Source organism: Centrocercus urophasianus, unplaced genomic scaffold (assembly GCF_019232065.1).
Source record: "Centrocercus urophasianus isolate 14NV4802_14NV808 unplaced genomic scaffold, USGS_Curo_1.0 seq_190, whole genome shotgun sequence".
NCBI classification, from domain to species: domain Eukaryota; kingdom Metazoa; phylum Chordata; class Aves; order Galliformes; family Phasianidae; genus Centrocercus; species Centrocercus urophasianus.
In genome coordinates, this window is record NW_024884745.1 from 97241 (window position 1) to 121571 (window position 24331).

The 24331-nt window shown below is 60.6% G+C and overlaps 1 protein-coding gene across 1 annotated transcript in view; it reads left to right on the top strand.

Moving 5' to 3' along the window:
• Positions 1–23961, top strand: part of RBFOX3 (RNA binding fox-1 homolog 3) — a 48832-nt gene extending 24871 nt beyond the window's left edge. The window contains 12 exon segments of the mRNA XM_042821196.1: positions 7881–7933; positions 18066–18317; positions 18917–19054; positions 19411–19464; positions 19919–20011; positions 20750–20810; positions 21084–21137; positions 21419–21551; positions 22443–22482; positions 23032–23093; positions 23289–23367; positions 23880–23961. Of these exon segments, the coding sequence (XP_042677130.1) occupies positions 7881–7933; positions 18066–18317; positions 18917–19054; positions 19411–19464; positions 19919–20011; positions 20750–20810; positions 21084–21137; positions 21419–21551; positions 22443–22482; positions 23032–23093; positions 23289–23367; positions 23880–23924 (1064 nt within the window). The 3' untranslated portion in view covers positions 23925–23961.
• The last annotated feature ends 370 nt before the right edge of the window (positions 23962–24331 follow it).

The following is a 24331-nucleotide window of genomic DNA, read 5'->3' on the forward strand; positions in this document are numbered from 1 at the left end:
TTGCCCTTTCCTTTGCTTTCAAGACGCCAGAGAGGATTTATTTTTCATCCTTCGCTCTCCCCTTTTTTCTTTTCCTTTATGATGAACTAAGTCCCCGCCTGGCTCCTCGCACCGGAGCTGCACCGCAGCTTCCCGCTGCCCACCCGGGCACCTTCCCACGGCTGCAGCCCCCTCCGTAGCCCCGCAGCAGCATGCCGGGCACCCAGCCCTGAGCACCCACACTGTGCACGTGCTGTGCTGCCCTGGGGGCTGCAGTTGGACGGAGGGGACGGAGCCCACCGAGGAGCAGCGCCCAGAGCTGCCCGCTGCCCCTCACCGATCCGCGGAGCTGCACTGCACCCACTGCCGACATGATGATGTATTTTTGGGTAGGTACCGCCGCCAGGGCTGCTTCCCCTCTCTCTTTGCTGGGGCTTTGCTCGGGGTTTGAGTTGTTTCGTGCCAGTGTCACTTTCCAGCAGTGCTGCCTGCCAAGGGAATGATCCCCTCTTCCAGCTGGGTGCAGGCAGTTTGTGGTGCCATGGAGGAGCTGGGCAGGGCTCCTCATTCATCCCTGCTTGAGAGCAATATCAGACCCCTGGCAGTGGCTGGCAGTCCTTGCCCGGCCCTGTTCTGCCCAGAAGCATTTTCCCCTCTCCTGGTGCCCCAGGTGGGTGCGCTGGATCGGTGTGCAGCAGCTCAGGTGCAGCTCCTGCTGGGAGTGCTGCTTGGATGGGGTGGGCTCTGTTGACTGCACCATGAACATTTGTGCTGGGAGAGGTGGTGTGAACTGTGCTCTGTGGGATGGGGCAATCCCAGCCCTTCCCTCAAGAGGTCCCTGCACTTCTCCAGCAACTCTGTCCATGGTAGAGTGAGTTTGGCTGTGCTCACACAGAGGCCTTTGTGCGGGGTCAGCGCTGCAGCCCGGCTGTGGGGCTGGATCCAGCCTGAGAGCAGAGAAGGGATCTCTGTAGAAATCCCTGCCCACCCTGAGAGCTCGGAGGGGGGGCCTAGGGCTGTGCTCTGCAGCAGCCGTGCCCAGGGATGGGATGCTGAGTGTGAATATGGGTGCAAGCTTGCTGCTGGTGTACCTGAGACTTTGAGCAAAGGAGAGGGACTCGTGGATCAGGAGCCAGTGGAGCTGATGGAGCTGTTCCTGCTAGGACATTAATGCTGCCCGGACTCTTAGCAAGCTGCTGCAGCTTTGGAAGCACACAGCTTTCTAGAGGTTGTGCTTGCAGCTCCGTGGCATCACATGGCTTTGTGAGCTGGTGCAGAGCTGCATGGTTGGGAACAGCACCCGGGATGCACTCTGTGCTGGAGTGCAGTGCCCAAGGATCTCCCTTCCTACAGGTGCCGGTACCCCCAGATGCGGGCAGTGACTGTTTTGCTCCCAGCACGGTGCCTGAGCATCATTTCTTGGCACTGTGGACATCTTTCCATTGCGAGTGTGGGAGGAAGGGGAAGGTCTGGTCCCTGCGTGGCAGGAGCACGGCCGGGAGCACTGCAGGAGCTCTGCGGTGGCAGTCGGCAGCGGGCGGCTCGGTAATCAACACCGCAACAGGCTGAGATGCCAAAGCAAAACGTCTTCAAATTAGCCGTAATTGCAGGAGAAATAAAGAGCATGCGGGGCGAGTGGAGGGAGGGTTCTATAAATATTATGATTTTTAAAGTTTGCCCTGGAGTCCTAGAGACTGTTTAAACGCTAATATCCTGCCTGTGCATTTAAAAAGCCTTATAATGAGGATGGAGTGTCTGCTTCCCCTGCACCTCCTGCCTGGCGCTCCCACGCCGCCCACCTCACCCGTCGCGTCCCAGCACGGTGCAGCACTCCCTGTTCCCCCCATTGCCGGGGCTGCTCCGTGCCCCACAGCCTGCAGTGCCTCTCCTGCCCCGTGCTGCAGCCCTGCAGTGCAGGTGTCAGCCCAGCACGCAGCCCTGCTGTGAGCCAGAGGTTCTCCTGGGTACCCACGGGGGTTTGTTCCAGGGAAGGGGAAGCTCTGTGTTAAGGATCTGTAGGCTCTGGTTCCTCACGGTGCCTTGCTCAGCTGGGAGTGAACACGACCACCCTCATCCAGTAGGACTGCTCCCACCTCCGGAGGGCACGACACAGAGCACCTGGCCCCCAGGAGAGGGGGCTCCTGTCCTGGCATGTGTCCCTGAAAGAGGTCCCAAATCTGTCCGGGCCCTGAAAGGTTCACTGCCCCTTGGAGCAATATGATGGGAGGGCTGAGATTGGAGGAGCTGTGGGGAGGCCCTGCATCCCTTGTCTGCTGCTGGCCGTGGGCTGGCTCAGGGCTCCCTGCTGCGTGCCACTGCTGGAGCCACCCGGCTGTGAGCCCAGGGTGCTCAGCAGCATCTGCTCTGCCACGGTTCTGCTGCCTGCACGTTAATTCTCATTAAATCCAGGGAGCCCAATTGCCTTTTCATGTAAATATTTTGTCAAGTGAAAGGGCTTTAGGAAGGGCTGTGCTGATGGAAGGAGAAAAGCCAGGCTTTCTTGCGGGTGCGGTGGCAAGCTCGTGCCTGCCTTGCCTCATTAAAACATGACCTGTGCCCCGGTGTGGGTGGCTGCTCTGTGCCCAGTCAGCCTGGAGCTGCTGGGCAGTGCAGTGCCCACCACCCTGCTGCCCTCGTGTGCATCACTCTACTCACCTGCAGCAGCGCCAGGTGGATGGAGGAGCATCTCAGAGCCCCATCCCTTCTCCCCTCCTCGCCGTGGGTGAGCAAAGTTTCAGCGAGCTGATATTTCTCCCTGGTTCCCATTAAACTTTCATGTGCTTTCTCTGCATTTCTGCTCCCTTCCCGGCTGTTCCAGCTGCTGTCCCAGATAGCTGCTGTCGGTTGTGATTCTCTCCTTATCTGATGAGGTCATGTTTGGTGCCGGTGACATCACCACCACTGCCTGGGGACTGTGACCGCGGCGCTGTGACCGGCACTGGGAGCCTGGAGCAGCATCAGGGCCGCTATGTGGGTCAGCAGCCGCAGGTACGGCTCCCACTGGGATCAGTGCAGAGCCAAGGCTTCCTTGCAGTGGAAATCTCTGCCTTGTTTTTGGAGTTTAGAGCAGACAGCAGCTTCACCAACCCCCTGAGAGCCACCAGTGTGTGTGTGTGGGGGGGAGACACGGGAAGGAGGCTTAATTGCTTGCAGAGGGGGCTCCCCCAGGTGTCCCCATGGAGGGATGCTGGACACAGGAGTCCCACGTGGCAGCGTCCCACAGTGCTCACCGCTCGCTTCCTTGCTGCTGAGTGCTCTGCAGCCCCGCGTTCCCTCTCCCCAGTGACTTGCTGGAGCTCTTCCTCCTCCCCAATCCTCTCTCCCCCTCTTGTGTTTTGGCTGCACAGCCGTCAGGATGCCTGATGGCAGGGTGAGCCTCCTGGGGCTGCGTCTTCACTGCACTGCCTGTTGCTGGCACCGCATGCAGCCGCTGCGCAGCCCTGTGTGAGCCTCACTGCCACGGTTAAACACACACAGTCACTGCTGAGCCCCTCTGTGACCGTTGGGTTTCTCTATTTGCAGCCTCCTGCTAGGGCTCCCTGCAGCCCGTGGCTCCCATCTCCTCGAGAGATGTCAGGAAGCACCCAGTACTCCCTGCCACCCAATCCTGCCTGTTCCCTGGTGCTGTGGAGCTGTCTGACTCGCCCCCCAGCACAGTGAAGGCCAATGAGGATCTGGAGCTGGTGGCTGCCCCCGGGGAGAGCCAATCCCCCAGCACCCTCCCCAGCATCCCATCTGTGTTCCCTGTGATGTCCCCATAGCCGGTGGGGATGGTCCGTAATGGCCATATTGGATTCTATTTCACTTGTGGTCGGTTTGAACCACACCTGTCTTTCAGAGGAGGAGAAATAAACCAGAAATCTGTGGATGGCTGCATGGGAAGCAGAGAGCATGCTGTGGCTCAGGGCAGCCCCTGGTTGCCGCTCCAAGGCTGGGAGCTGCAGTGCAGAGAGTGATGGTGGTGCTGGAGCAGGAGAAAGTGCTTCAGTTTGTGTGCTGTCTGTGCAGGGTGCTGTGTTGGCCCACTGAATTCTGATGCTGCTTCTCGGCAGCAGATGGGTCAGGGTGGGCAGGGGTGAGGTTGGGCAGCAGAGCTGGGTTTGTGCACAGTGATGGCATGGAGCAGGCTGAGGTGTGAGGCAGAGACCTTTCTGCATTGCTGCAGAGCCCCTGGCACCCATCTGTCCCCTCTTGCTGTCCTGGTCTGCATGCAGCACTCTGTGCTTCTTGAGGACAGTGGGTGCGTGGGTCCATGCCCTCACCCCAGCTCTGGAGCTCACACCAGTTCAGATCCATCAACACCTTCATCTAATCGCTTTTTGTCTGTGAGTAGCAACTAATGAGCTTTTAATTAATGAGTGCCTCAGCTTGGGGGCACTGTGGACTGGGTTGGAGGAGAGGACCAGGTGTGTGCTGTGCTTGCGGGGTGCTTTGCTCGCAGCTGCAGTCTGGTGGTGCCCCAGTGCTTGGAGCAGAGCTCTGAGCTGCGCTCTGGGTAGATGTCACCCTGATTAGCACTTGGGTGAAGTTTTCCAATGGAAAGAGGAGCTGAGCACATGGCAGATGTGACCACACATCTCCAAGCACCACGCAGCCTCGCTGGGCCACCATCATTACATACACCCTGTACATCCCAGGGGCAGTGCTGGGTTTGGCCTTCCCGCAGGCAGGTCCCTCCTTCCATCCCTCCTGGCCCAGCATCGGCTGCCAGCCTCCAGCACTCTGCTGGGCTCTGAGCTGTTGTCTGGGGCTGCTCCCACCCTGGTGCCACGCTCTTCTCCCTCTTCCAGAAAAGAAAACCAAGGAGCCCTCAAGGGTTCATTTAAAATAAATAAAAAATGAAAATAGTGCTGATTTGAAGGAAAGCCAGCCCCATCCTGTGCATGGGAGCGCGTCGCCAACCCATCCCCGAAGGGCAGAGAGAAAGATGTGCTTAGAACTGCAGCCCTGTGCAACTTCTGCCTTTGATCATATATCTTACATGTGCCCTTTGCTTTCCCTCTTCTGATATTTATTAGGTTTAATTTTACTGGGACATGGCTCTAAGTGAGACAGATGGAACGGGGTCTGTGTGCCTGGTGAACACTTCTTAATTAAACAGATAAATAAACTTTCCTTCCTGGAGACTTTGAGTTTCGGAGGGGTTCCTCCAGGGCTGCAGCTCTGTGGGGCTGCACAGCTCTGGCCAAGTCTCCCCAGCTCGACTGTGCCACCAGCTGGGGTGGGTAGAAGCAGCAGGGCAAGGGAAATGGGCCATGGGTGGTGCTAAGGACCTGTTCCTACCCTGAGCTGGCAGTGGGCTGGCACAGCATTCCCACTGCAGCCAGGCAGACGCTGGGCAAGAAGAAGAGAGGAGATGCGAGCATTCCTTGGCTCCTGGTTCTCCATCCCATGGGATTTTGCATCATGCGCAGGAGCACAGAGATCACTGCTGTGTTGGGGAGAGGAGCACAGGGCAAATGTGGCAAATTCCTGCTGCTGATGGTGTGGAGGGCTCCTGGACGGAGCGCCTGCAGCCCATTGGGGACGGAGCTGGGCACGGCTGCCAGCACCCCGCTCCCTGCTGGAACACCACCTCTCCTCACCCCTCGGTGCTGGCCCTGCTGGCACAGGGCAGTGCCAGGACTTGCGGCGCTGCCACCCGCCAGGAGTGTGTTTGAGTCACCCTGCCCGGAGCCAGGCTCTGGAGAGGGGGAGGACAGGCAGATGACCTCATCTTGGACCTCATCCCCAGCGCTCACTTCACGTGGTTTGCTTGGTTGGATGCTGTGGGCCATGCCTTCCCTTTTTACCTCTGTGTAAGAGCAGAGGGGGTGTCTGCTGGGCAGGGCATCCTCACCCTGTGCCAGACGTGTGTGTGGTGCAGACCCCTCACCGCAGCTGCACAAGGAGGGGCTTTGGGGACGTGCTCCTCTGCCTTTGCGTGGCTGCCCTGGGTGCTGGAGCACGCAGGGGAGAGAAGCGTGGAAGCTGTAGAGCTCTGGAGCTGGAGGAGAGCAGTGAGCACAGGGTCTGAGCACCATGGTTCCTGGGGAGGGTCAATTTGTCGGTCTGGGGTCCCTCGTGGTCCCACAGGAGTTGGAGGGTGAGTGGCCAGGGTGGGACAGAGGAGCTCACGGAGTGTGCCAGCAGTAGCTGAGGGTGCTGCTGGCAGTGGGTGCTGCTGCCTGGATCCTTCTGTTTTCAACGGCAGGGGATGATGGTGGTGAGAACTCCGCTCAGTCTGGGGTCCCCCTCTCCGATTTGGCACCCTGCGTCCTCGGCAGCGCATTCTGCCCAGCAGCAGGACCCCATGCAGGGTTGGGATCCCCCTAACCCCTAGCTGCACTCTGTTAAGGATGGCTTTTCCTGGAGCAGTTGTTTCCACGAGGTTCTGCCAGGTGGCCCAGGGTTGGCCATGCAATACGCCTCGTCTGATGAGTATCTGCAGCAGAAACTGGAACCGCTGCGATTGTACCAGGACACTGCAGCATGTCGCTATGTCTAGGGATACTGTGGAAAATCCCAGCCTCCAAATAGGGCTGTTCATGTGCTGGAGGCTCCAGAGGAGACAGAGCATCAGCAGCTGCTGGCACAGACCTGCCTTTGTGCATCACATTTGGCCAAGATGGAAACCGAACGGCACCCAGGTTTCATTTCCCACATACCCCAGGACAAAGCCATCCCGGCAGCTCCGTGGCCGTGCTGCGGTGCCAGCCTCCGTGTGCGGGTGGGCAGCGTGGGGCGCGGGGCCGGGACCCCCCGTAGCAGCACCCGGTTCTGCGGCACCCCGGGGTCCGCGGTGGGAGGCGGCGGGGTGGGAGCGGGCCGAGCACACGCGGCCGTCCCTCGCGGTGCCGGCACGTAGGCTATTGCCATGGCAGCTGTGACAAAGGTGTGCGTGGTATCGATTCGTCAGGGCTGCTGGCAGCATCCCCGGAGTGCCCCCAGCCCGCGCCGCAGCCGGTGCGTGGCCGGGGCCGGCGCGGGGGCCGCGGCTCGGGGAGGGGCCGCACACGCGTGGCGGGGCCGATCCCCCCCCAAAGCAGCGGTGATGCCGCGGGGCTGCGGCTGCGGGAGGAGGAGCCGGGTGCGGTGCGCGGCTCCACGCGAGGCCGCGTCTGCGTGTGTGTCTCCTGGGGGAGAGCGTGGTGCGTGTGCACGTGTCCCGCTGTGTGTGCGTGGGGGGATCCCGGGGCCGCCGGCGGGGCGCGGGGGGGATGAAAGGGGGGGTGGCGGTTGCGGGGCTCCCGGCGCGGTCCCGGCTCCCGACGCGGTGCCGCCGCAGCGCACGGCTCCGCCGAGGAGCGGGGCAGCCCCGCAGCCGCCGCAGCGCCGCCCCCGCCCCGCAACGCGCGTGCCCGGGGCCGCCCGGGGCCGGGGAAGCCAACCGCGAGCGAGCGGCAGCGGCGGAGGGGTTAAGTGCGGGATCAGCTGTTCTCATGTCATTACGGATTCTCTTCATTTTACACAGAGCTCTGTTTGATGTCTGAATGCACAGGGGACTCCCCCTCCTCCTCCAACTCCCACCCCTTTTATTTCACTCCCTCACCCTCTCTCCCTTCCTCCTCCCCTTCCTTTCTCTCTCTCCCCCTTCTCCTTCTCTCTCTCACACGCACACCCTTTGCAGACCGTTCATTCAGTGCCAGTGTCTAATGGCACCGAAGTAAATAGCCGAGCATTGTTCCGGCAGTGTCAGAGCAGAGCGGGGCCAGCCTTCCTCAGATGAATTCCTCCTAAATAGCGCCCGAGGGGGACGGGAGGGGACGGAAGAGGAGGGGGAGAGCCAGAGGGGAGAGCCAGGAAGACAGAGGATAAGCAGTGTGTAGAAGAGGACGAAACTGCGAGCAGCTTCACGGCTACCTGTCAACACATGCTGTGCTCCATGGCTAACTCGGGCTGCCTCCTTGTCTCCAACTCAGGCATGCTTCCTCACTCTCTCCCCTGTCCTCCAGCCTTCCTCTACCTCCAACAGGTAAGTGACCCTCTTCTGGGGATTTTTTTGCTTTGCGGCTCACACGTGCTTTCTCTAAGCGAAGGGTCAGAGTTTAACCTCTTCCTCCCCAGCTTCTCCCGGCCTCCCCGGCGCATCCTTCCCACCGTTGCGTCGCGTTGGCAGCTCCTGCTCCTCGGGTGCGAGGTCGGTTGGTTGCGGGGTCCCACCAGTTCTTCTGCTCTGTGAGGTGGTGGGATTATGGCTGGGTAGCGTGGGACCGAGGCGGTGCTGCAGGCGGGCAGCGGGCACAGCTCCAGCTCCTGCTGCTCAGCACAGCCGGGAGCGCTCGATGCTCCGTGCACGGGGACTGCACTGCTCCGGCCCAGGCAGAACGGGAAGCGAGGAGCTGCATGTGCACCTGAGTGTGTGTCTGCGTGCTGCCAGGGGTCATGTTGGGGTGGATGGTGCTGCCTGGATGCGGGCACGGGGTGCTGCAGGTGCATCCCAGGAGGGCGCTGGGCCGGAGCTCACGCAGCCGGCGCTGGCTTGCAGGCACCAGCAGGTCTGTGCGCCCTCAGCTTTGCTCCCAACTTCCCGTCAGGGCTCAAAGCTCCTGGCTGCTGCCTGATCCCACACGCTGAGTTCCAGACTCGCCATCCCCGGGGACGTGCAGCTTGAGGGAGGCGGTATTTTCTTCAAAAGCCTCTTTGCTGCATCGGAAATCCCAGTCTCCCAGCCGGGCTAACTGCTCCATTTGTGCTTTCAGGAGTTTAAAAATTCATAGCATCCTACCGCGCTCTGCCTGGCCTGCATGCTCACCTGGCAGCTGGGGACAGCGGCCGGCACGGTGCAGCCCCACGGCCTGGGCAGGGGATGGGGGCTGTGCATTGCTTCCCTGAGCCCATGTCTGCTTGCAGCCAGCATGCAGCCGGGCTGGGGTTGGGGACAGCAAGGCCTGGGCTGCTCCATGCAGCGCGTCGGGGCCGGGCTGGCGCAGGCACTGCTGGTTACACAAGTGTGCGGAGCTGCTGCATGTGCAAGGGTCTGGAGCTTGCGGGGCTGCTGCAGAGGCTGGCCAGAACGGTGCGTGATTTATTCCACCTTCCTGCAGGCAGAGGCTGTGGGCGAGCTGGGGTTGGGCTGAATTTTGATCTGCACTTCCCTGGGCTGCGCAGAGCACAGCAGCTCATCCGCAGCTGCTGCTCAGCTGTCCTGGTGCACCGGGGGGGCTCAGGGCCTCTGACACCAGGCAGGAATCATCCCCAGGCCCCCACCCACTCCCAGGGGAGGGTTCTGTGTGTCTGCAGGGAGAGCGGCAGATGCTTCAAGGCAGCTGCTCCACTCGTTGCAGCACCCGGCGCAGAGCGGCTGCACTGCCCGCAGCTCCCAGGCTGTGCCGGTGCCGGTGCTGGAGGCTGTGGGGAATGGCAGCTCTTGGGGCAGGCTCAGGCCGTGCTACTGGAGACCACTGTGATGTGTGCAAGAGGTGTCTGAGGTCTGTGGAAGGAAAAGTGCTTGTCTCAGTGCAGCTCAGCCCTGATTGCGTCCAGCAGTTTCTGGGACCTTCGCTGCCCCATTGCTGTAATTTGGAGGTGGTGTTGTACCCGTCCTCCTGCTCTCCCTGATGTCTTCTGTTCCTCGGCTGCAGGTTTGGCCTCACAAGCATGAGAGGAGGGTTTTATGGAGAAATTTGGAGTCAGGTTTTCACCCAGCGGTGACTGAGGTGGAGGCCAAAGCCTCTGTCCTTCCATCAGCTCTGTCTGTCGCTGAGGGTCTGCACAGCATTTGGAGATGATGTTTCTGGTGCAGGTTGCAGCAAGACGTCGGGCACAGGACAGGGCTGGCAGCGACCACGTGGGGAACGGCGTGGGGAAGTGAATGGCACGGGGCAGGGCTTTTTGCCCAGTCCATCTGAGCAGCAGGCACGTCAGCCCTGCCCCACTCACTGGGCAGTGCTCAGTCCATGGACTCACTTTGCGTTTTGGACGCGACGATGTCAGTGCACCCATGCACCAAACACCTGGGAGAGTTCAACAAACTTCTTTTCCAAATTGTGCTGTGGATTGAGGCTGTCCGTGGGAAGTTCAGCTCAGGGTTAGGGTGCGAGCCTGGCATCCACATTGCAGGGTGGGTGGCACACAGCAGGTGCAGTGTGTGTGTGTCGGTGGTACTCAGTGCTGGTGCCCAACAGCTGTGCCGAGGCCGTGTATGCTGGGTTTTGCTTGGGGTTCCAGGACCTGGAGAATGGCATTGCCACTGCGGTGTGCTCACTGGTCCCCACTGCCATTTGCTTTAGCCATTCCTGCAGAGGCAGCTCTGTTGGTGTTGCTCTGTTGCACCGATGTTTTTGATCTTGATGGCATTGGAGGGAATGACCAAGAAATGGAGCTCTCTGCACAGTTTTGGCTCGGCAGGCACTGTGGACAGCCTGGCTGTGGCAGCTCACTGGAGCTCAGCCCCTGTCTGCACCGTGCTGCAGCTCTGGGCGTGCTGCAGAGCCCGGCAGCGTGGGACCCCTGGAGGGGCCGTGGGTTTGGGAGCAGGGCTGGTGGCCAGAGGGGATGGGAATGCTCCGTCCGTACCCAAAGCCATAGTGCGGTGCTGAGCTCGGGCAGGGCCTCATGCGCAGCGAGACCTTGGTGGTTGCATTTAGTTACCAGAGGAATCAGTCACTGCTTGAAGTGCCTCTGCTGTAATTATATAAGAGCAGCTAATCACTCCAGGAAGAGACACACTGCTGACCCGGAACAGCCCCAGGCGCTGAGACTCAGCATCAGCGTTAGAGCGGAGGAGCCCGGCTGCAGCATCCTGTGCTCATGGGCACGGTGGGGCTGGACGTGAGGGTGGCTGTGGGTGGGCTCAGCACATCGAGTGTCCCCACAGCCCCCAGCATTGCCCAGTTCCGGCGCTGTGGGCTGATCCGAGCTGGGGAACAGCCTCTGCAAAAGGCTGCTTGGAAAATTCCTCTCCAAAAGGGCCGCTGCCAAGTTTAGCAGATTATATTTTTAGGGAGCAAGTCTATTCCTAGCAGTGTTGTAGCTGTTGCAGCAGCGGGTTTGTTTAAAAGCTGGTTCCATCCCCTGCGTGCACATTTCATGGAATGGGAGCCCGGACCCCATCCCTGCACAGGAAAGATGGCTTTAGACCTGCAACAAATATGTTTGCCTTTTCTTTTTCTTTTAATATATTGAAAGCACCAGCATTAATTTTAGCTTTTGTGAAGCCGCTTTTCCCACAATAGCTGTAATTTAGGCCTACCCTGCCTGGCGATGCTCTTTTTATAGGTATATTCTTATTTTAGTGCTATAGTGATGGGTGAATGAGTAGATTAAATTAGATTTAGTATCTATCATTCTTTAAAGCATTACAGGCAGCCGTTGCGGGGATGAGGTGTAATTAGGCTCAGCCTCCCTGCACTCCCCACACCCACCCTATGGGTGCCCTGTGCTGCCCACACCTCACCCTGGTGCCAAGTGGGGGCGCTGGGGGTTACATTCCCCTGCGGGACAGCTGTGCCAGGGGGCTGTGGTGTCTGGCACAGGGCAAGCATCTACCCTACCCTCCCAAATCCCCTGGCAAGCCCCGCTCCCCTGACCGGTGTCTCCGTGCCGAGTTCTGGCTTTGCTGCTCCTGTGTTTTCCCAGCACACAGCTGGCTCCATCAGCTCCTGCACCCCCAAAGCTCAGCCCCCACCCACCACCCCCTCATCCTGTCTGCATCGCGCCGAGCTTAGAAATTGGCTTTGCACAGCATCAGCAGGATTCGCTCCAGCCCCTGTGTAAGCAGCGCTGCTGAGATGCGATCCCTGGCACCGGGAAGCGATTACACAGAGTGAGACGAGCGCTGGAAGGAGACCTGCGTGGAGGAGGGACTCCACAGGGACAGTGTTGGGAGAGTGGTGTGCAGGCAGCCCTGGCCTCAGCGCTGGGGACACGTGGGTGCCACTGCCTGGGGCTGTGGGGTGGCTCAGCATCTCGGCCATCCCCTCCATCAGAGCTGCGGGGCTGCCGTGCCCGCTCCTGAAATCTCTCCCTCCAATCCTTCGTGGTGGGTGCTGGAGCCGGAGCGTGACTGCGGTGCCAAGCTGGGTGCCCCCCCCGTCCCAGCAGCCCGTGTTGTGCTGGTGGGGCTCACTGCAGGCTCCACCAGGCAGGCATGAGGCAGGGCTGACTGCTCGCTCCCCCTCGCCAAAGTGCTGGGCTTGCAGCACTTTGTCATGATTTTCATCTCATCTCCGAGCAGCAATCCTTCACTGCTTGCATTACCCAAGTAGAAAATGACACATAAACTGACATGATTGCTGCTGTTTCTCAGTGCCACGCAACATCTGTTCCCTCAGCGGTGCGGGGGAAGGTGGGCAGGGGCTGTGACGTGCCACGCGGCCCCCCAACTTCTCACCCTTTGCTCCCCTCCTGCCGCCGTGCCTCCTCCAGCCTTGCTGCAGCAGAGCCGGGAGCTGAGAGCAGCTGGAAGTGCTGGGGTGGTGCAGGATGGCAGTGGGGAAGCAGCAGGAGGAGCTGCACTTGGCTGCCCATCCCGCACCGTGCTGGGCACGCTGTGTCCTCACAATGTCCCCGCTGCCTCCTGCACGCAGCCCACAGCTGGGCAGGAGCCTGCAGCAGCTTGTCCTGAACCTTCCAGGCTTTGCAGACCTGTTCTCCATTTCTCTGTCTCCAGATTTCTCTCCATCTCTTCCCAGAGCCCCGTGCTGCTTGGGGACACCTCTGTGCAGGTGTCCGGCAGTAGGGGCTGCACTGGGCTCTGCCACCCTTCCCTCCTCGTGTCCCAACACCCAGCACAGCACCGGCCACAGCCTCCTGCAGGCTCCTGTCTGAAATCAAAAAGAGGGAGAGAAGAGTGAGAGGCAGGCGACGGTGGCAGCTTATTTGTGATCTGCATTGTGTGGGGAGCTCTTAATTAGAGCTAATTAGGCTAATTAACTTGCAAATGAGAAACTCGTCTTTTTCTCCTTTTCTTTTACAAGAGAAAAAAAAAATAAAAAGCTGAACAACAAGATACAGAGGCTGCTGTGTACCTGCTGCAGAGCCCCTTTGGCTTGCAGGATGCCCACCCGGTTCCTCCCTGTGACCCCCAGCACCAGGACCAGGGTGCCCCCCCCGTGCCCACTCCTCCTCCCTCAAATGTCTCCAGTCTCCTCCCCTCTCTCTGTGCTGCAACACCCCAGGGGCTTTGTTAGCACAACTCGGTTCAAATGTCTGATTAGTCTTTAGGAGATCGAGGGGTCAATTTTCCACAGCTCCTTCCTCTCCATTTAACTAATTTAACTGCACGATTGTTACAAATTTCATTTTATTATAGCCCTGCTTCTCAGTCCAATTGAATTACCAAAATCTCATTTTCTCAGAAGTGCTGAATATGTAATTAGAGGAAAAATTATGCTTCTGACTGCCTATTAGAGAGGTTCGTGTGTGAGCCCAGCTCCGTGCACACGCGGGTACGTGGCTGCTGAACACCCACGAGTGTGCATGTGGGGAAGTGCTGTATGCAGCTGTGCCAGAGCCCGTGGTGGTGGATGGCAGTGATGGGCTCTGCCAAGGGATTTGGCTGCATCCAGAGCCCACGAGGGCACTGTCACTGTCTGGCTTTAGGATGCAGGGCCCCTGTGCTGGACAATGAGTACTGTGGGTAAGGCAGAGCAGGGCTGTCCACACTGCAAGAGCAGGCAGAAAAACAGAGCTAAGGAATGCCCCGAGGCAGGAATGCCTGCAGGAGCTCAGCAGGAGCAGGTAGCTCGGGTGGGCACTGCTGGGGACGTGGCTCCCTTCCTATCCCATCTCCACGCTTGACACAGCCGTGCTTGTGTCTCTTCTGTAAGCAGCTGCCCAGGCCCTTTGGTGGCTGATACAGAATGAACACTCCTGGAAATCCTGGCCGAGTGCATGCATTTCCCCGGGTCTGCGCTGCTCCGCCGGGCAGGGCAGGGCTCCACATCCCACAGCAACATCCTGCAATCGCTGCAGCCCCAGACACGGCACGTCCTGGCCCATCTCCAGCACAGACACAGCACAGTCCCTCCCTGCGCAGGTCCGTGTGAGCTCAGGAAATGTCCCAGGCACGCGGGGAGGTGGGAGGTGGCGGCGTCCTGGAGCCCCCATGAAGCACCCCCGTCTCGCCTCAGTTACACAACATTATCATTTCATAATACTCTGAAATATACATGAAGTTGGCTGAATGCAGATGAAATTGCACCATTTACTTCATGAATATTTCATGCAGCCTCAGCTCCGAAGTTTCCGGCTGATGGAGGCAGGAGCCCATGCTGGACCCCATCCCTCCCAGCCCCGTCAGTCCCACGCTGGAGGTGACAGTGAAAACACACAGCCAGGGCAGCTCCAGGTGCCACCAGCCAATGGTGCCACCCATCTCCCAGCCCACAGCATTCTGCAGGAGGGCATCCCCAGGGCCGCTCACTGGAGCTGCACTCTGTCCCCTCCTGCTCCTGCACCGCGCTGCCCCGGCTGAGCTTTGTGCCACGGGGTCCCTGCCTGCAGCCCTGCATCCTCTCAGCAGAGCTCCCAGTTGAGCATCCCTAGCAGATGCCATTAACGGGCTCTTCACCCCTCCCCTGCCACATCCTTAATGAAGACATTATGGACTGACACCTCCAGCTCCTCGCCTCCTTTCACTGCTCCTTCCCCACTCCTCGTCCTGGAGCACCGCAGGCTGTGCCACCAGCACAGGGTGGGCAGGGATTGCCCCCAGCATGGGACGTCCTCCCCATCAGCCCCCACACGTGGGGCCTCGTGACCCCCCCCCCCCAAGCCTGGATCTGCAGCTGTGCTGCCCCAGGGCCGGGAGCACTGCTTTGTATGGATGGCGCAGCATTTTGGGTAATGAAATATTCACAGGTCAGTGATTCCTTGAGAAATGACGGGGATCAGTCAATTCCTTTTCAGGGAGTAATTTTCTTCCCCTTCACGGCCTCTGTTTCGTGTTGACAGTCATTAGCATGAGAGAGCGGCCGGATCGAAGAGGGGACGCGTGGCTCTCCGCAGATGGCCGTGCAGGGACCCTCATGGCACCATGGCTGGGACATTCCCTCTGCTGCAGCCCTGCTTGCGCTGCCCCGCTCTGGGGCAGCGCTTGCAGATGCTCTCATTGCATCCCTGCACACAGAAGCAGAGCACTCCGCAGAGGCCACAAGCAGCCTCACCCTTTTCCAGGCTGCTCCCCAGCACTGCGCAGGTGGGCGCAACACTCACACTGCACACTGCAGCTCTGTTGCAGCTGCCCAGATGCAGGTGGAATTGCAGGCAGTCCCGTGCTGGCCGGGACCCATCCTGCATGCAGAGCACGGGGATGTGCCACGGGCCACTGGTACCCCTCATGGCACTGTGCTCAGCCAGGTGGCACCGACGCTTCCTCTGTGTTGGTGGGATTCCCGATGCGTTCTTTTTCTTAAAAAGGAGAAAAATGTTAAAAATGGCGTCGTCAGCCCCGAGCTGACAGCTACAATCACCAAAGTGCGGCGTCGGCAGGAACCGGCCCCACGCGCTAAATGACTTGAAAGGAAATGGCCTGGATTGTGCTGAGGAGGCAGAGTGCGGTGGGGAGAAAGCAAGTGGAGCAAACAAAAAAACTTCATTAATTAAAGAAACTCGTTAATGAGGGACATTTAATCAGCTAAAGATGATAACCACCCCCTGCCTGCTATGGCGCAGGGATAGCTGGCCTGCTGCGGCAGGGGCTACGGATGGGGACAGGGATGGATATGGGGCAGGAGGTGGGGACAGGACAGGGGATGGGGACAGGGATGGGTTAGGGCTGTGCTCAGGGAGCCGTGTCCTGCCGGGCATTGCAGGGAGGTGGCCGCCTCTGCCCGTGCCCCAGCACTGCCTGTTTTGCTCTGCGCTCGGTCTCGGGCACCGCGCTAATCTCCTGTCTCATTTGCTAAATGAGGGCCACGGGCCATTAATAACCAGAACATCTTTTAATGAAAATGCGGAAAGCCGCCCTACAAAGTGCCATGCGGGAGCATCCCCTGCGCTCCCGGCAGGGAACTGCGGCTCATGGACACCCGTTGGAGCACAGCATCACCTCTGAGCTCGCAGAGCTGCAGGCACCTGGCTGCAGGGGTTCCCCGTCACCCTCACCTCAGGGCCCTGCGAGCACAAACCCAGCTGGGCGCAGGCATGGCTGTGCCATGGGGCTCTGCACTGAGCTGGGGTTTCCTGGGCTGCATGCAGCGCAGGGAGGGGTGAGCAGTGCGGAGCACGGAGCCGAGCAGCAGCAGTCAGCAGGCACTGCTCAGCCAAACCCCTCACATCCCCATCCCCTCGCAGGGCTCTGCCCCATCGCTGCTGGCCTGCTGGGGGTGGCATGCAGGAGGCATGCAGGAGACGTAGATCTGTGCCTCTGCAGCACCAGCAGCCCGGAGACAGCGAGCAGCAAAACAGGGGAACCTAATGGTCCCTGAATGAAATAATACTTGGGCAGACAAGCACTGCGACAGCCCTAATTAATAACAGATATGAACGTGACTGTCAACACGGGCTGGCGAGGAGCCAGCGGGGTCCAAGACTCACACAGGTGGGGTAGGCACCTGTCTGCATCCCCTGCCCACCCCGTGCCCCATGGCTCCACTTGTGTGGGCCGTCCCAGGGCTGTTGGTCCCACAGGGTGCCCCACTCCTGGGGCAGAGACCATGGCAGGGGCTGGCTCTGTCCTACTGGGACCCATTGCTGGGTTAGGTTTACCAATTCAAAGTGCTCCCCTCCTTGATTTTCATATCTGAAGCAAAAACCTCCCTGGTAAAGCCTTGGAGAAGGAAGCGAACTGAGCACTGATGGGCAACAGCTCAATCCCTGCCCTGCTGAGGGCTGGTCCAGGTTATGGCGGCAGCAAGGATGAGTGTGCAGTGCAGGGGGGCACGGGAGTGCAGCGGGATGCTCCTGTTGCCAGCTCCTTGCTGGGGATGCGGGTAGGAGGGTTGGGCACGGGGAGCACGGCCATGGGGCTGTTGGGGGCCTGCCTGCTGCTGGGGGGGATCCTGGGCTGGGGTGTTTGGGGAGCAGACAAAGAACGGGATGAGAGCCCTGTGGGTACCAGGGGGGCAGTGCCTTGGCCCTGCTGCCCGCGCCGTCCTGCAGTACCGCCGTCCCGGCTGCGCTGGCAGCGCATCTGGCTGGCGCGTCCCCAAGCAGCTGAGTCAGCACGGGAAGGCGATGTGAGGCTGTGAATGACTTGCAGATATGTGCGGGGCTGGTTGGCTGCATGTGGTCCCCACCGTGCCCCTGGCGCAGGCTCTGCTCTCCCTGCAAGTGGGGAAGGAAGGCAGGTGAGGGATTGTGGCTAGCAGCACAGTCCCCCCCCCCCCCCCCTTTCCCTCCCTTCCCCTCCCCAGCGTCCCTCCACACCATAAATCGGCCGCACACACAATTAAGGAGCTTGTCTGCACGGTCTGAGCCACAGATGTATTTCATGGGCGAGAGGTGGTTGTAAAGCATCTGCAGGGGCTGCCAGTGCTGTGCTCGGCCACCTGCACGGAGCGTACATGTGTGTGAGAGGGGTTATGGGGGGATTTGCAGAGGGCTGTGGGCAGGAGAGACCCCCATATCCTGTGGCAGCCCCAGCCCTGAGCAGCTCACAGCGCAGGTGCTGCTCACCTCGTCTGACCGGGGCAGCCAGGCCAGCTGCGTTACAGCAAAGGGGCTAATCAAATATTTAGCAGTTAATTGATACCTGCCTGCCGTTTGCCAAGGGGCAGCTGACATCCCTGCCCTCTGGCCCTGCTGCCTCCTCCGTGGTGCCCTCCCGGCTGGGCTCCAAGCACTCAGGATGCTGCCCCACTACCCGATGAGCACAGCTCTCTGTGCAGTGGTTTGGCTGTTCTTTGCCCCGTGCTACCCTCCTCCCCGAGGGCTGCCCTGGCTCCCATCACCACGAGGTGATGCGTGGGGCTCCCCGCTGCAGCACGGCCTTGGTCTCTGCCATGCCGTGTGCTCCAGCCCCGTTCTCCCACTACCTGAGCCTCAGCAAAGTGGGGCTCGGAGCGAATGGGGGCTCAGCTGCGGCCACGGGGCAGGAGTGGCGCGGCACAGGGATAGCGCAGGCTGGGACGGGGCGGGGGGTTTGCAGCCTCGGGACCCGCAGCCCTGGCACTTCGGGGTCGTTTTCCTGGAGGTGACGGTTCGGCGCCGCTGTCTCGCAGGGTAACCAGGACGCCACGGCTCCGCCTGACGCGATGGCACAGCCCTACCCCCCGGCCCAGTACCCCCCGCCCCCCCAGAACGGCATCCCCGCAGAGTACGCGCCGCCGCACCCCCACCCCACGCAGGACTATTCGGGGCAAAGCACAGTACCGGAGCACGCCATGACCCTCTACACACCAGCACAGAGCCACGCCGAGCAGCCGGGCTCCGACGCCAGCACACAGTCCATAGCAGGGACGCAGACGGTACCGGTAAGGGAAGGGTATGGGGGATGCTGGCAGCTCAGTCACGGTCCCTTGGGATGCCAGATGCCCCCACCATGCCCAGGGGAGCAGGAGCCTGCGGCGATCAGCTCACTGCCCCATAGCCGCCCCCCCCCCCCCCCGTCATTTCTAATCACTTGTAATCTACCTGCTTGGCTGCTTTCCAATCAGATAGCTTCAATTATGTGGTTGTAATGCAGCTCTGGGGGCAAAAAGTGCTGAGCTGAGCACTTCCCAGCCGGCCACCGCAGCCCTGTGTGCAGGGTCTGCTTCCTTCAGCTCTCCCCCATCCCCCCCCGGAATGTGCCTTTGTGCCACCTGATGCTCTCTGTAAGTCACTCCCATCCCCACCCACACCGAGTTGCCCTTCCCTGGATCCCAGATGCTGCTGCTCCTGCACCGTGCCTGCTGCTGGCAGAGACCTGGGAGGGTAGTGCAGTGCTGCCCAGAGAGGGGGGAACGCAAGGTCAGGGGTGTCCTTGGGGTCAGAGGAGAGGAACACAGTCCCCAAGCCCGGATCCTTGTCGGGTTTTGTGGTGCTGGTGAGGGAGGAGGGCTCGGCTGATGAGGCGGCGGTGCTCCTGCAGCAGACAGACGAAGCGGCACAGACAGACAGCCAGCAGCTACATTCCTCAGACAACACAGACAAGCAACAGCCCAAGAGGTTACACGTCTCCAACATCCCCTTCCGATTCCGGGACCCCGACCTGCGGCAAATGTTTGGGGTGAGTGCAGCCCCCTGTGTCCCATGGCTCAATTCAGGCTCCCGGTCCTCATGTCACCCCAGGGCCTTGCCACCATCCTTCCCCTGGCCCACCATGTCCCCCCCCTTCTGCTGCTCAGTGAGGTTTCTGCCCTGGTTAGCAGCTGGGCTCTCAGCCCTTGTCTCCCCTTCACCTCTCCCATCCCTCATTAGGATTTGGAGCACTGGGGGCTCACTGGCTTTGAAGTGACCTCTGTAGGTCCTGGAGGGGGAGTGTGTGGCAGGTGGGACGATTGCACCGAGGGACACCAGGATGTGCCCTGTGCTGGTAGCCCGGGAGCTCTGCAGGTGCTCACTCTCTTCTCTCTCCACTTGCAGCAATTTGGGAAGATCCTTGATGTGGAGATCATTTTCAATGAGCGGGGCTCCAAGGTGGGTGCCACCATTACAGCGAGCCCTGGCAGCGGGCACGGCTCAGCCCGGGTGGGTGCACACCTCTGGGGGTCGTGTGCCAGCTGCCCCACTCCTGCCCCATCCCGGGGGCACCTCCCATTGCCCTGTGCTGCCTGTGGGGATGTGAGGCTGCTGGAGGGGGGAGGGGGCAATCCATGCCCGGCGGGGCGGCTCGCGTCCCTCTGTGTGTGGGTGTCTCTGCTGTATCTTCCCTGCTTTCTGTGCCCTCTCCCAGACTCTTTTCCCAGCTTGTGGGTGACACTGGGGTCTCCACCAGGACCTGGCCTGTGTACTGGTCCATACAGCGGCCGCTATCTCCTCTGCCAGCTCTCCTGATTCACCCCTCTCTCTCTCTCTGTCCCTGCACCCTCTCTCTCTCTCTCTCTCTCTCTCTCTCTGTCTCTTTCTTTCTCCTTTTCTCCTCTGCTCACAGGGTTTTGGGTTTGTAACTTTTGAAACTAGCACAGATGCCGACCGGGCACGAGAGAAGCTGAATGGCACGATCGTAGAGGGCCGGAAGATTGAGGTGCTCAGATAAGTGTGCTAGTGCCCTGCCTGCCCTGCCATGTGCATGTCCTGGGGGTGCCTGCCCAGTGTGTGCATGCGTCCGTGAATGCAGCACGGGGAGCATGCGTGTGTGCTGCAGGGAACTCATCACTTACAGCAATAGGGAGAGACTCAAAGGAAAATCCTGAGGGGTAGAGAGAGCTGGGGGCTGCGTGCTGGGCTCTGGCAGTATCCTGCTGGTGATGGAGGAGCGCACAGGAGGAGGAGAAGGCTCTGAGGAGCTCTGCACCCACTGTGCAAGCAGCTGCCGTGTCCTCCAGCCCCAGCAGTGTTCCTGTTTCTGTGCTGTGTGGCACTGTGCAGAGCTCCAGGAGCAGTGTGTGCAGGGCAGCGCGTGGAGTGAGCTGGGCATGAGCATCCCTGCAGCACAGAGTGGGGCCTGGCAGGGCACAGTGGTACCCATGGACCGAGCTGGGCAGGTGCTGGTGGGAGCAGCCAGGGCTCCTGGCACAGGCACATCCTGTGAGGTGGGGATAGGAGGCGGCTGAGCCTGGCACCTTCAGCACAGTGTCACGGCCCCATCGGCATGGCACAGCGGTGTCACAGCTGCAGGTCAGCCTCGTCCCACGGCTCCTTGCTCGCCCTGTCCTGCCCTCTGGTGTTTCTCTCAGCAGTAATGCACACAGAGCAGGCCTGGAGTTCTGCCTCGCCAGCCCTGTGCCAGCCAGCACTGAGCTCCCATCCCGTCTCTCTGCAGGTGAACAACGCCACAGCCCGGGTGATGACGAACAAGAAGACTGCAAACCCCTACACTAACGGTAGGGACCAGTGCAAAGAGAGATCGAGTGGGCACAGGCACAGCTGAGGTGCTGAGCAGCCCTGGGCACCATTTCCGTTGCTGCAAGGCTAGGCTGCAGCACGTGTGCTCTGTGCCCTTGGCCAGAGGCAGCAGTGGCTGCTCCCTGCTGAACCTGGCAGCGTGCCTCCGTGCCATCCAGGGATGGGAGCCATGGGGGGAGCCCAGTGGGGTGCCAGGATGGGTGCACAGAGCCGCGGGTCTCCCCCAACTCACCAGCCTTCCCTGCTTGCAGGCTGGAAGCTGAACCCAGTGGTGGGAGCTGTCTACGGCCCTGAGTTCTATGCAGGTAAAACCTCAGCTCCGTCCTGGGGCTGTGCTGTGTTCCACCCCACTGCTCCTCCAAGCAGCCCCCTGCACGCCCCTCTTCCCCTCCCCCCTGCTCCCCAGCATGCACACTCCCCCCACACCCCATTTTCCCCCAGCGTATTTGCAGGGGCCGTGTCCCAGCAGCCTCATCCCCGGGGCAGTGCTGTGGGCACAGATTGATGCTCCAGCACGGGATGTACTGCAGTGACCGCAGGTGGGCACCGCTGCAGGAATCCCATCTTTGTCCCCTCCCTCCTGCAGTAACGGGGTTCCCATACCCTGCCACGGGGACAGCTGTGGCCTACCGAGGGGCACACCTACGGGGACGAGGACGCGCCGTCTACAACACGTTCCGGGCTGCACCCCCACCGCCACCCATCCCCACCTATGGCGCGTGAGTACCAGAGCTGGCGGGGGGTCGGTGCCACTTGGACCCCAAGGCCTGGGGGTCCCACCTTGTGCTGCAGCCCAGCACGGCTACGGGGGCTCGGCCCCTTCCCGTCCCACTCTGTGCACGCTGCAGCAGCTGCCTCTTGGCCGGCCCTGCTGCTGACTCGGCCCTCAGGGGTGCCCCAAGAAGGTGCCTTCTGTTTGGTTTTCCATTTGGTGCTGAATTGCCTCAATTCTGCTGCTGTCAGTGTCTGCGCTGCTGGCTCCTGCACCTCCTGCAGGGAGGTGTTGGGGAGCAAGCTGCAGCTCCTTGGCGCCTGTCTGGCCTCCACCTCTGAGATGCTCCTGCACTGATTCAGCCCAGGCTATTCTCTGCTATCCCCATGGCCCTGCCCACCATGCTTGGAGCTCCAGCCCAGGCCATGCCCTCATTCTGCACCCCCAGCACCTCTAGCTGCCTTGACAGCCACTTCTCATCCCTCCGTACCCAACTCCCTGCAGGTCACTGGTGTCACCTCCATCCATCCTACCTGGCAGCAACAGCTGTCCACATAGAGCAGAGTGCATTTATCAGAGCTTTAAGCCGAGGTGCAGATTGCAAGCAGAACCCAGGACAGTCACAGCCAGCCTCTGTGTGGCTGCAGGGCTCTGTGTCCCTGGGTGTCTGTCTCCAGGTTTCCCTGCAGCTCTGCTGCTCACCTTGCTCCATGCACCCACCTTGGGTTGAGCACTGCCTGGGGATTTTGCTGCCCTCATGCCTGGTGGGGCTGAGTGTGCCAGACCCTGCAACCCCAACCTCCCCGCGTCCCCTCAGCATGACCGTGGGCATAGCTGGGTTGTCTCCAAGTGCAATGCCTGCTGCCCACAGCTTTTGACTCCTGTGCCCCTTTTGCAGGGTTGTCTACCAGGATGGATTCTATGGAGCAGAAATCTACGTAAGTGCTGCCTGCAGGGATGCTGTGCAGGGATGGGTGTGCTGCCCATCGGGCACTGCTCCTCCTGCACACCGCAGTGCTGGGGACCTGGGGGGGGGGGGGGGGGGGTGAGTGGCCGAGCTGCTGTGCGGGTGGGGGTGGCACAGTGTGGGTTTATGGCCCCAGCCCCATGGGATTGATGTCCTCGGTGCGTGTCGGTGCGCTGTCTTACACCAGCATTTAACCTCCATATTTAAAAAGCCATTGGCGATATTTCAGGCGGGCGGCTGAAGGATTTATCTAACGTGACACCTCATTAAAGCGATCAGGGAGGTGACATTCTCTCCTCTGGAAATTTAATTTTTTAAGGTTAATGTTTGTGAAAGCCCCTGGGGAATGGTAATGAGGCTGGTACGCGCCCGGCGGTTCAGCTGTCCGCAGGGTTCCAACTGCTGCTCTGCAGCCCCTGGGGGGCGGACCGGGGGGGGGGGGGGCCCCCCCCCCCCCCCCCCCCCCCCCCCCAGCAGGGCCTCCCTCTCACAGCCACCTCTCTCTGTCCCCCTGCTGCAGGGGGGCTATGCTGCCTACAGATACGCGCAGCCTGCGGCCGCAGCAGCAGCATACAGCGACAGGTAAGCAGCGGCGTAATTCGGGGGGAGGTTGAGGTGCCCCATATGGCAGAGCACGGCTCCTGCAGCCTGAGGACGGGGCTGGGCACAGCGTGGCACTCTCAGATCAGAGCTCCCTGGGCTGTGGGTGGGGGGCAGGGGGAGCAGCAGAGGACCCATCCCCAAGGCCAGTAACACCCCGCTGCTGTTTGCTCCTAGTTACGGCCGAGTGTACGCAGCCGCAGACCCCTACCACCACACCATCGGCCCCGCCGCCACGTACAGCATCGGCACCATGGTAAGAGCAGCTCTCGTGGCCTTTCTTTGCATCCCGACGCGCCCCACGTGAGCTGCAGCCGGCCTGGGGGGGTCGGGGGCTGCGGGAGGGGTGCGGAGCAGCACAGCCCCTGCGTGGCATCGTCCCCAGCAGGACCCAGGCAGTGTGCAGGGAGCAATCTGTAGCTAGCCTCGCAACCAGCATCAAAGATGAAAAATCCCACTTGTGGGTGGGATCTCAAGCCAAATGGCCTTTTTCTTCCTTTTTAAATTGGTATTTATTTTTCACCCTCCCACATCCCCCGGTTGAGCCCTGGCCACCGGGACCCCCCTGCCCCTCCTCAGCCCATATTGTCCCCATGGCAGCACTGGGTGCCCCAGGTGAGCCTGCCCTGTGCACCCCAAGGACAGAATTTTAAAAAATAATAATAATAATTTTTAAAAAAATAGAAAACAAGAAAGGGAAGAAATGGGCTTTGCCTTTCTCTTGAATACTGATTGGCTTTTTTTTTTTTTTCATCTTTGATGTTGCAGGCTAGTCTATACCGAGGAGGGTACAGCCGCTTCACTCCCTACTAGCAAGACAGACCCAGCCCCTCACAGCACTAACACTGACCGCTCACTAGAAACCAAACCAGGCAGACTAAGCAGAGGCAGAGCCTCCCGGAGGAACCGAGCCCTGCCTGCGGGCTCTGCCCCGCGATAGGTTCACCTCGAGCCGCTCCGCCGCAGCCTCCATCCCACCCAGCCCGGGCATAGCGCTGCTGGGGGGCGGCTGGGAGTGGAGCTGTGGGACTGTGGGTGCTGCCCTGCTCGGGGCGAGGGCTTGGCCCCATAGGTGAGGCAGGGGTGGGGGGTGTGGGGCTGTGCTGGGGCTGGCGGCTCCCACGAAAGCTCTGCCTTTCTGTTTCTGTTGTAGTGAACACGCAGCCGTTTTCCTTCTGGGACCAGGAAGGGCAAAACAAACCACAAACACACACACACAC